This window comes from Melanostigma gelatinosum (assembly GCF_949748355.1).
Source record: "Melanostigma gelatinosum genome assembly, chromosome: 4".
NCBI classification, from domain to species: Eukaryota; Metazoa; Chordata; class Actinopteri; order Perciformes; family Zoarcidae; genus Melanostigma; species Melanostigma gelatinosum.
The window spans coordinates 13933453-13945632 of NC_136637.1; the positions used below are offsets into that span (position 1 = coordinate 13933453).

Genomic DNA, 12180 nt, shown 5'->3' on the forward strand with positions numbered 1-12180 from the left:
TGAGCAGTCAAGTGTTAAACCTCTGTGTTGGGAAAGGAAGAGCAGACAGGAGCTCGGGACATTACATCTCACATGCCGTATGACATTTACAAAGCTGGCTCTACGGTTTCAGCAGAGAAAGTCAAAGGGCAAATACTGGCCCCAGAGTTATAAATAGGAGGTCAAGACTGCTCTCAACTGGAAAGGCCATGGGCAAATAAAGTTCAGACCTGAGCGCAATGCAAAGGAATGCATTTCACTGCCAACCCAAATCCCCTCAGTCTCATACTGTTTGAAGAATATGGAGAGTGGTGACAAATGGCTGCACAGTAACATGCAGGCAAACAGACTGCAAGTACAAGAACTAAGGTACAATCCTTTATTTAAATGTAAAAAGAACACTCAGGAAGCATCACTTTAGTTATCAACAGGTCAAAAGAGTCTTTAGATGTCCAGATTACATGTAACATTGTTTCAACAGCATGTAGACAATACTATTTCAATGTGCAGTAACTTCATGTTAGGACCAGCTTTGGGCTCTTCATCAAATATCACACACATGTAATATCATTGAAAGCAATAGAAACAGTATAAACCTGTCTGATTACAGGGACACAGAGATATTGGCATTAGTAGAGCATCGGCCTGTATTTTTATGTATTAACTGTTGAAACAATATGTTGGTGTTGGGCATAATCAAGGGTCGCAAGCAAAGATATATCAGTAAATGATATCAGTGATAGGAATATTCTACTTGACAAATGTGATCAGATGTTAATTTAAACATATAGAAACACAAGGCAATTTAATATTGGCGAGTTTATTTTGGCCTGTATGACATGACTGTATGCAGTGACGTGAAAAAAGCGGCTAAAAAGGTAAAAATCATCTTTCATTTAATTATAGTTGAAGAGTGTGCTGATGCATCAGCCAAACATTTACAGAATATAAGTATGGTAATTGCAATCCATTTAAAAAAAATAATTTCAATGGCTACAAAATGTATGTTGGTGATTCATACAGTAACTACAGCATCAGACACAATAGTGACGTATTTAGAATTGTTGTTTGAAAATAAGTCACAACTGACAATAGACATCATTTAAAGGATGAATCATGAATAAAAATGTGGCAATTTAGTCCTTTATCTTTGCACTCTGTACATTCAAAGTGTTAAAATTTGTAAATGGAATTTGTAAATTGTCTACATTAACTGAAGCACGTCAAAGGCACAACAAAAGCAGTAACAACCATTATCAGCTGCACTTTATGACTAGAGTGCCATCGATGGTTAACACCTCTGATGCATCGAGTCACCGAGCTTCTGAAACACCGTTCTTGCAGCTGGGCCTGATCAAGCTGCTGGCTTCAAGCAGCTAGAGGGCCTCAGCTCCTGGTGTCAATATAAAACTCACAGGTAAGCTTTGAACGCCGGGCTTCTAAAAGTTGAAAGCATCAGGCCGTGTTCCTTCTGGACCTAAAATTAACATTTGGTCCGATGACAGTTTTCATATTGCCGGTGGCCATAGAACAGTTTCTACTTGTTATGTACGCTATATGAAACCACTGGTTCATGAATAATCTATCTGTGCACATCACTAGTGTAGTAGAGTGATGGCCGTACAGCTTTACGTGCAGGGCAGTATGGTTTCTACACAGTTGTAGGTCCAATCCTGTCTCTCATTGATGGGCAGAATGTGTTGGCACACCTAGAAGACGTAGAATACAAGATCTATGTGTTAGTATCCAAAACAACATTAACATATCAATTATAGTAAAAGTGTTTTCTTAGTCAGAACAAACACTTTCATTGTACATTTTAATGTTGTAGAATGGAACATTTTCAAAGTCATGATTTGTTCTCGTCATGATAAGGTTACATGGTTCATTTATTGAAATAATGAAAAGCAAGAGAGGACTTTCACTTCGTACCATCTTAGTCCTGGCTGGCACCTCGACTGCGAACACGCTCATGCCTCTGCTGCTGCAACAGTTCCTGCTCTGCTCATTGTTTACATGGACAGTCACTTTCTGGTTGGTCTGCAACACAAAGGGTTTTTATATGGACAAAATGTACTTAACTCGACTGGTCAGTTAACACAAAATCACCATGTAGATATTGGCTACAGCAGCTAATCAAACAGACATATACTGTATATATACAATGACTCAAGGACTCTTATGTCTCAAACAGCCTATTTTTATTTTTACGAATAAAACCGGATCTGAACAGATGACCTTATGCTAATGTGAGAAAATAAATGCATCTCCATGTATCAAACTGTGGCTATGTTTGGACACAACACAACTGTAGAGAATGTGGGTATTGGATATGTTTACTCCACACTCATGAACCCTGAAAGCTGCTGATGTCGCTGTAGATGAATTGTAAGGCATTGACCAAATAAAAAAACAAACAAAGGACAAATCAACACTCTTGTGAAGACACGGTAAACTGAGAACACATGTAACTATTTCCCCTGGTCAGCAGTTCCTTTGTATCACCAGGCCATTCTTCCTGAGTAGCTCCTGTTGCTATGAGAATCAATACGATAGCTGCATATCAATTACAAACAAACGGCGTCAAACGATACACTGAGGACAGACAGAGGGTCTTATACAGCCCTGGAAAGATACACATTTCGTAAATTATTATTATTATTAATGTCATTCCTTTCAGTTATTTTCACTTGATCATTAGCACCTCATGAATGTATGAAGTAGCGTATTCACTTACAGTCTCTCATTCAAGGTTGGACTATCATCCCCCTAGTGGCCATCAGGACACGTGGCAATTTGACAATCACGCTGACGCAGAAACATTACTCTTCAGATCAATCACACTCCCGCACAAGTTTCATTGTCTACCTTGTTGGCTATGAGGGAGGAGATCCTGTGTTCTCCCCGGTAGGTGTAGATGAAGACGTTGTCTTGTCCTCTCAGTGCTTTGGCCCCTGTCCTGGCTGTGATGGACTTCTGGAGGGCATGGTTCTGAAGCTTGGGCCCTGAGTCCATACTGAGTGGCTGGATGGATGGCTGAGTGCCTTCACAGTGTACATGTATCTGGAATGGACAAGCCTGACAGAGTGGGAGGTAGAGGAGTTCATTGAATTTGTAGGATTCGGGTGGGGTTTCTGTATGTGTGTTTATTACAACCAGTGCTTTGTTCAAGGAAAGCAAGTTAAAGAAACATGGAATTGAGAGTCAATTCAGTAGCTAGTTGGCTTATTGAAGGTTGAAATGTATTTTCCTATGAAAAGTCAAATTAAAGCCCTAAATTATGGCTCTGTCAAGTCATGTCATTTCATTTCAAAACTGATAGAAATCGGTGTGATTGTGTGCGATTGTTTTAAGTGAGAGCAGATGTGTCAACTTACATCTACTAGCTCCAGCATTCGGTTGAAGCCCATGGCTTCCAGGGTGACCCACAAGTCCGCAGGGTCTCCATTTTTCTCTGTGGCCTCCATCAGGTTGAGCTCCATGAAGCCCTGCCGTGTCAGCTGGTTCTTCCTCATATCAAAGTTCTCTGCACGCCCCCAAAAAAACGATGAGAGACATAATGGACCCCTCCCTCTTACAACATAAAAAAAAAAAAATGTAACACTGTGTATTGGTGCCATAATGAGAATGATTACCTTTGCAGACAGCCCAGGCATCTTTGTCACATTTCTCTCCACTGGTCCTCAGCTCAAAGAAATTGTACTCCTCCAGACTGAGCAAACCATTGCCATCCAGGTCTATCACCTCAAAGATGTCAGACAGCACCTCCCTGTGGCACAGAGGGAGCAACACAGAGACGTGTCATACAGACAGCATCAATTCATTCACCTGTCCATCTGTCCATCCGTCCTCTATCATATCCATCCATCAAAGTGCTGTGGTGGCAACGGAGATAGCAAAGCAGTCCAGACTTCCGGTGCTTTAAATCACAGACTAGTCTTTTTCTATGCTGACATGAATGCTTTATACATTAAAAAACAATCTCAATTGTTGGACATTAGCTTAAAGCTGGTGACATTTGATCAAACTTCGCTATGTGTTGTGTTTTTATTCAACTGATAGCACACATACACGGGTATGCGATGACTCCCACACACACACACACACACACACACACCTGAGCTCTCTGGTGAGGTCTGGTTCTCCAGTGTCAGTCCTGCAGATGAGCTCTATAGGTTTATTAGACAGGATCTTTTTGCTCCTTTTCTTTAGTTTGCATCCACTAGTGAAGGGAAGCAGGTAATAAGTCCCAGCATGCAATTCTCCTTTCCAAACATATTTCTGCGGGAACAAAGGAGGAGTAGCAGCAAAGTAAGTAACTTAAGCATCATCATTGGGGATGATTACAATTCTAACACTGAATATGAGCCAATGTTCAAGTACAAGCGTGTATATCTCTCAATATAAACAACACATACTTCTTTGTCTTTCGAGTCAGTGAAACCCACTAAAGATGAGTCCTCTTTGGTTTCACCAGCTGCCATCGCAAAAAGAGCCGTGTCCACTGTCATCCATGAAGAGGGCTTGTCTGAAAAGTATCGATTATTAAATAACGTAACAACGTAACAACGTAACAAACAAAACTACCATGTGCAAATATGTCAAATTAGATCATGCAATTACAGGTGTATATATTGGAGTGACTTTCCACCACCTACATTCATCCACTATCTGCGATTGCATTCTTTAATTTTAGAAACTGAACTGAATAATGTAGAATTTACTGGGGCAATCTATTTTTTTTAATGCCAGAAGGTCACAAAAAGCATCGTCACAATGTGTGCAGCTACACTATGCCACCAAAGACAGTTGTGAAGCCATGGTGCAGGAAGCTGTCCAGCAAGACATTTTAAATATGGGACTTGCAAGTAATGAACCCTTAGGAACGAATCCAGAATACTTGAGCAAATGACTGAATTCCTACCAGCTCCCGAGGTGCTGTGCTGACCCTAAATTTGGACCTCCCTAATCAGGGAAGCAAACAAAAATATAACCTGATGGCCAATGGGGTAATCACATTCTGAAGATTGTTATGATCTTTCTTTATGTGTAACATAAAACAGTGCCAGTACCGGGTGCGTGGCTGAGGCTGAGTGGTTGGATGGTGAGGTAGACGTTGGTCGTCTGGGGAACGTGGAGCTGGTACTGCAGAGAGCTGATACTGCCATCGTCCTCCAAGAAGAAACAGCCCTTCATAGAACTGTGATGCCACTCCTGGAAAATGGATAACATTTCTGCTTAACGGCAGTCCCACCACATCCATACAAACTGATATAGTGTGTCCAATAAAGCAGGACAATAATACTCCCTGAGCTTTATCGGACCTAGATCCAGTTGTTTGCTATTTCAAGCCCTTTGACGCGTCATACAAACAGTATTATCATGTGTAGCCTCATATATTTTGTTATGCGTGGTCTCTCATTAGATCCTGACACAATCCCAACAAACTGTTTAACTGCGTGACAACAAAATGCATTTATTCATTCCAAAGAAAACAAAGCAAATTTGCACTTTCTATTGAAAGGGGCATTGATCTTGTGACGGGGGAAGAACCTTTTTGGCATGAAAAAGTGAATTAAGTCGTCAATCATAACAGTGAGGTTGCTCACTTGATTAACAGAAACTGCCATTGTGATAATTACCACTCCAACCTTCAGGGGGCATATTCATAATTACACAGTTCGGTGTAAACACTTGTTATACTCCTGCTGTTCCAGAGGAGGGCAGAAGTGTCACACTGTTTTCTGCTACAGGCTGAAGTACATCTCCCTCTCCGGCCTGATACGGCAAATTGGAGTCCATTTAACTTTGATAAATACACCTTTTTCAATCTTGGGCCAGCGGCCATTCAAAACTATCAAGAGGCTACTCTGGCAATATTTATGAATCCTTATATTTCTCTCATTTTGCAATACTGTTGTTCCTTTGTCTGACAGCACAACTGAAATTAGGTAATAATTTGAAATTGAACAGGAACATCAAAAACAAGGACGTTTTCCTTCCACTCATTGGAGACACATTAAATGAAAACACAGTTGGTGTGGATACACAGTAAGAGCACACTGAGGGCCGTGCAGGTCTAGAATAGGCTATATATCCTTTTAGTGGACACATAAATCATCAAGTTAAACAAAGAAAGTACCATAAAGACGGAGCACGTCACTCATTTAGAGAAAAGCCATTTTCTCAAAGTATTTATCTTTGGCTGTGAGAGGCATAAAAGATCAAACCATAACACTTCAGTGGCTTGTCCAGACAATATTAAATGAGGTAAACTGCCACGGGCACCCATCAGCTGCTTCAAGACATCAGAATTAATGCGCCCGTAGAGAGAGGGTCAGCCTGCAGACTAATAAAGACGCTGTCACCGGCTCCGGCCACAGGTCTGATTAACTGCGACGCAGAGGGTCGAAGGATGCCAAACCCACACACACGCACACGCACACGCACACACACACACACACACACACACACACACACACACACACACACACACACACACACACACACACACACGCACTTTAACCACAACCTTTGCCTTATAACTCTAACCCATTCATAAAAACAAATCCTGAAATTAAATATCCTTTACTTGTTATGTTTGTATTCATGATGACAAATTTGCATCCCACAAGGCGATGCATGCATGCACACACACACCTTCACACGACTACAAAAACACAGCCTACCCTCCACCCACCACCACCCAATTATCGGCCTATGGCAATATAGCAGCCAATATAGCGAGCAGAACTTCCCTCAGAGGTAATCTCTGGACACACATTCTTTTACCACGATGATGTCTGGCCCTTTCCAATCTCAACACAGTGCCGGGACCTGAGAGATGGAGCACAGGGCTGTTATTTCTATTTATTTATTTATTTATTTGTCTTGCTGTAAAGCAAACCAGCCGAGGTTAAGCCCAAAAGTGTGAAAACAAAGAGCGTGGGATCAATACAGTGTATAGCTATCCACCCCGGGCTAAATTTGGCCATCATAAAAAGCAATGGGTCACAGTGACACTGGGAGAGCAGTGGGGCTGCAAAGTCCTTGGCTATCATGGAGTCTCTCACTGGAGCCCACATACTAAGATTCACAGGTTTTGTCAGTGATGGGACAAACAATTCATAATTCAGATTCATAACACAGCTAGCATGTTGCGTATAGAATATAATAACAATATACGACAAACCATGTGATGGATGAGTTACTATACATTACTGTATTAAATTCAATTTACTGTCATCAAAAGCCATTTATAAACATTAGCAGACAGGAACTAAACTGGGACTAAAAGTTGAGTTATGACAGCTCTGGTTATGCTATTACTTTGTTTCGTATAAGAAAGTCTTCAAACACGGGTGACTGACAAACACCATCTCAGAAATATCCTTCGGCTCTCAGAACATATTCCGCTATAATTTTGACATTTCATTTCATAGATTTATGATTAATCACGTAATCTGAAAAATAATAGACAGCTGAATTGATAATGAAGATGAGATAAATTGCAGCTCAAGGGTCGTTATGACTATGGGTGGGTGGGGGGGTGGCGGGTTACCTGTAAGCCTGAAGGCTCTGGTATTTTGCTGGCCTTAGTGCTGCTGCTGGATGTCATCGTGATTGAGTTCGACAGGGACGACCGTCTGCTGCGAGCAGAAGAGGTACGGGAGGATGATCTGCTGTCTGAGACTGAGACACACACACACACACACACACACACACACACACACAGCAGACACAAACATGAAAACTCACATCGCTAAACGCTAACACAAAAACTCATATGCTAAAAATCCATCCAAAGTTATTATCAATAAATCAAGTTGCTGCAACAGAACAGAACGCTCAGTTGACTGACTGACAGAGCAAGTACAGCCCTCCTCTCTCCGAACGGTAAACACACTTTTGAGAGAGAGATGAGGTGCACAACATAATTGACACTGTAATCTGTCGTCACAGAAGTCCGTTCCCAAGTTCAAGCGAAGATGGCTACTTTGCATTTTGGGTTCTGGGAAAGTGTGTTCTCAAGCTCAACTACCTTTTAATTAATTATGGAGGCCTTTCAAATCACAAATGGCATAACAGCACCCTCTCAAATCCATTATCTCGCACAACTTTTTCCCTTGAACTCTAATTGAAGCCAGAAAATATCAATTCACTAATGAGGGGTCTGATTGTTTCCAAGCCCGGGAAATGAGGAGCCGAAGTAATGCGATAGGCTGACAAGCAAATTACCGTGGCAGAGAAATAAATAGACCCACTGTCATGGTATTTGTGATGGATCTATTTTGTATTGATGGGGGTATTTTAATCTAGAGGATCAAATTGTAGCTGTTGTGTGACTGTGGACAAAGATGCACTGAAACATGGCCAAACAAAAGCTTCAGTGTGAGTTTATAGCCAGTATTGTTTCAGCACTAGTGGTGGAAAACTGCAAGCATTGAACTAAACAGACCAATTATCAGAGAAACACCACGACAGGTCATCAATCGGTCTGACTGTTTGCCAAAACACGTTAGACACACAACAACTGATGACTGATAATTGGTCTGTATCTCATCAATTATTTATAAAACAATTAGCCTAAATGACCCATCTCGCGTACAGTTAACACATATTTCTGAGTGGTATATACTGACAAATTTAGGAGCAAATGAGCAGTCAAAACTGTCTTTGAGCTCCAAGAATAACCCATTCCACATGTGCGATCACGTTGCATCTCGTGTTGGAGCCTTGTTCAAATGTAGCGGGTATAAATCAATACGAGGGAGAGGCACAATAATGTGATAATCCCGACAACTATGTGGGAGCTCATTTGTTTTTGCAGTGGTGGCCGACTGGGCCCTCCTCTCGACAACCGTCTAATCCCTCATCATCTCCCCAGTGAGAAGTGGTGGAATCCTCCAAATCAATAACATGAACATGGACTGACCACCTAAATCAACCCCATCTATCTTCCCACCGTGGGCCTGTCCGTGGCTCGCTCATCCAGGATCTCCGTCCTTCTCTTTTCCTCGGAATGCTGCTTTTAAAGTGCAAAAAGTGGATTTTTACGTCCACCTTCGACCGGCTGAAGGTGTTGTCTTTTTGCACAGAAACACTCTGTTGATTCATCATCCACGGTTGCGGGACGTGATGCCAGTCCTTGTTTGCTGAAGCAATGAAAACGTATTTTTTGGCAAGCGCGCCAACTCCAAAGCCATAGTTGAACGGGCGGCATTTTTCATCAGCATAGATGGAGCTTTTGTCAATCTCATAATGGCAGAAGTGATTACCCAAATCACAACGCTCTACAGTCTCCTCCCACCAAACAAGCTGCCCTAATTGTGTGGCTATTATGATGAATGTACTGTCTTAATGAGGTGATTTGTCACAGGGGGAGTGAAAAATCGATCAATAACAGAGCTATTATTTATTCATCAAAACTAATCGGCGAGGCGTATTGGGGCAAGCAGTGTGTATGGGTGTGCAACTACAAATTGGAATCTGAAGTATACATGATGTGCAGTCGCCAATGGCTGCTACTTTGTACCTGTAGATTGTGCCGCACAAATTGCCATTATGTTCTGCAGTCATACACTAATAAGATATTAGCTTTTCCATGCTAAAAGAAAGACTGCTCAATATATATATTTCAGCATAGCTGGACACTGAGTAGAGTAGTGGCTGGTGATGCAAACAGTACAGTGCAGAATTCTGGGACAGAGTAGCTATGCGAAGCCATCGAAGGTTATAATCTTTTTGGTTTTTGTTCTTTCCTGTGGCCTTGATAGTTTGTTAATTCATATTTAAATCAGGATGGGGATTCTATAAGATATAGTCAGAAGTTAGATTACCGTTTGTCTGTAAAGAAGACTACTTTTGAGGAAGCGAAATGACAAATAAATGTCTTTAACTTTCAAAATAAATGTCACTTTTACGTTACATTATTCTATCCCTACATGTTGTACCTTGCTTGAGTGTGACGTCTGTTTCTGGAGGTTGAGGGAGAGTCGCTGCCGCTTGTGCTGCCGCTGATGCTGCTGCTGCTGATGATGCGGATGACACTGAGCTCTTTGGAGGGCTGTATGATCGACTGCCAAAGTTCTGTCTCTTCAGCTTGGCATTTGCCTCGAGCCTCTCCAAAGCAGCCATCTGACACTGCTCCACTGTAGACACAAACAATCTGCAGAACTGACAGCAAGAAGAAACCAGCAGTGAGAGCATGACACATGAGGATGTTGTGAGGCAAGGATGGAGGTAAACATATGACACGAAATCAAGACAATATTGGAGCAAAGCATAGGAGGTCATAGGGTTGTTTTCTTTTGCACTATTGAGTTTTCTGTGCCACTTCGCATCGCTGATTCTTCTGTATCTTATGTGAATTCAATTCAACTTCAAAGAAAAACGTTACATGAAGATAGGATAAATGTATATAAAATACACGTTTTCATAGGCTTGGACACATAAGTAAGAAGTAATTTATACTGATCTAAACTTACTTCTGCATAGTCCAGTTTGCCGTCTTTGTTGATGTCAGCCAATGAAAAAATAGCATTCACCTCTTCAGTGGTCATTTTCTCTCCTCTCTAAAAGATCCAACATATTTTCTTTAGTAGCAAAACACCACGACAAAATAAGACTGTTTCATTTGAGCATGAGCCGATCAGAGATTTTGATCAGTTTGTGTTTAGGCAGTCTACATCTGTAATACAACATTAGTGGGACTCCTGTTGCTGCGGTAGCTGTTGGCTCAGAAGTCACTCAATTTATTACAAATTAACAAGTTTATCCAAAACATAAACAAAAATCTTAAAAATAAGCAGACAATGTGTTACAGATCTCTCATCCACAAACAGTTTGAGGCTACTCACAGTGGTCAGGGCCTTCTCCAGTTCACTGTGTGAGATGTAGCCATCACTGTTCAAATCCATCTTGTTGAAGGCTCTCATCAGCTCAGTGTCCTCAGTTTTCTTCTCCTTTTTAAGAATCTCACAGAAGTCATCAAAGTTCAGTTTGGATGTTCTCGGGGTCCAGTATTTATTGAGAGTCGCATGGGCTGGATTTCTACCAGCCTGCTGTAGAGCTTAATAGGATAAATAGGAAAGTTTTTAAATGACATTATTTAAACATTTAAAATCCACCACAATGAGTTGCTTTTCTTATTATAAAATGTAACCCCTCAACATCCCCTTTGTTTACCCAGAAGTAACTTAAGAGATTGGGGAACAATCATCATATTACACATTATTTCGGACAGTATCACACATATGTCGTACCAGCTTGTTCCAGCTCTTCATCACAACTATATAGTATAAAAGTTTAAAGGGCAAATACACACGAGAAAATTGACATTGTCCTCTTCCAAAAACCTTTTGAACATGTAAGTCAATATTTGTGAGCAGACAACTGTCTCCCAGAGCTGGAAATTAGAGCATCAATACGAGATGTGATCAGCTGACACCACTTGTAGAGTGTTCCTGAATTACTGTCCAGCTGTCGGTGTATAACAGTTTCTGGAAAATCGCATTGAATTTTGTTTTATATTGTAAAATGGCAAGACTTTCAGTCGTGAAAAAGAAAATGGCCATACTCCAGTAACATCCTCATAACTCATCGTGTCATTGTACTCTGTGTGGATATTTGCTTCCAGATGACCTGAATTTATATTATATTATTCTCAATCGTATAAAATTAGCTTACCACGACATAGCTGCTGTTTCGAAGCAATATTTGTCAAACTAGATTTGAACACAGCAAGGTATGCGGCTCTACACTGCACGTAGAAGGCCTCCTCTTCATCGGAAGGACGAGGTGACTCTTGAAAAGACATCTTAGTTAGAGATCGACCTGGTTATCGCAAGCAAATTAACAGCTAGCTAATGTAGCACTCTTTAGCGTGTACAACCAATCGAAAGCCAAATATGGCAGCTAACTGCTATTATTTATACTTTTTCATCACACCGTAACAATCGCCTGAAAGCACGCAAGATGCATTTTATTGAACCAGATTTGCGTTCGCAGAGACATTCACCAAACACCGTTGCTACCTTGCCGTCTGTTGCTAGGTAAACAAAACCTCCTCAGTGTTCACCAAAAACGCCACGGAGGAAACAACGCTGATTCTTCACCGTTCCTGCCAAAAAAATGCAATGCCGTATTAAACCATTTGAGTTCATTAAATAAATACACACAGTCTTTAGAGTATATATAAGG

General features: G+C 41.1%; 1 protein-coding gene across 1 annotated transcript; it reads right to left on the reverse strand.

The window, feature by feature from the left end:
* Positions 1–1474: 1474 nt before the first annotated feature.
* efcab7 (EF-hand calcium binding domain 7) lies at positions 1475–11879 on the reverse strand. Its single transcript, XM_079267896.1, has 13 exons — positions 11668–11879; positions 10839–11050; positions 10467–10553; positions 9933–10155; positions 7541–7671; positions 5052–5193; positions 4398–4507; positions 4097–4260; positions 3615–3748; positions 3357–3505; positions 2848–3057; positions 1912–2019; positions 1475–1688 (listed from the first exon to the last, which is right to left on the reverse strand). The coding sequence occupies exons 1-13, from the start codon at positions 11795–11797 to the stop codon at positions 1608–1610; spliced, it is 1881 nt and encodes a 626-aa protein (XP_079124022.1). The 5' UTR covers positions 11798–11879; the 3' UTR covers positions 1475–1607.
* Positions 11880–12180: the final 301 nt, after the last annotated feature.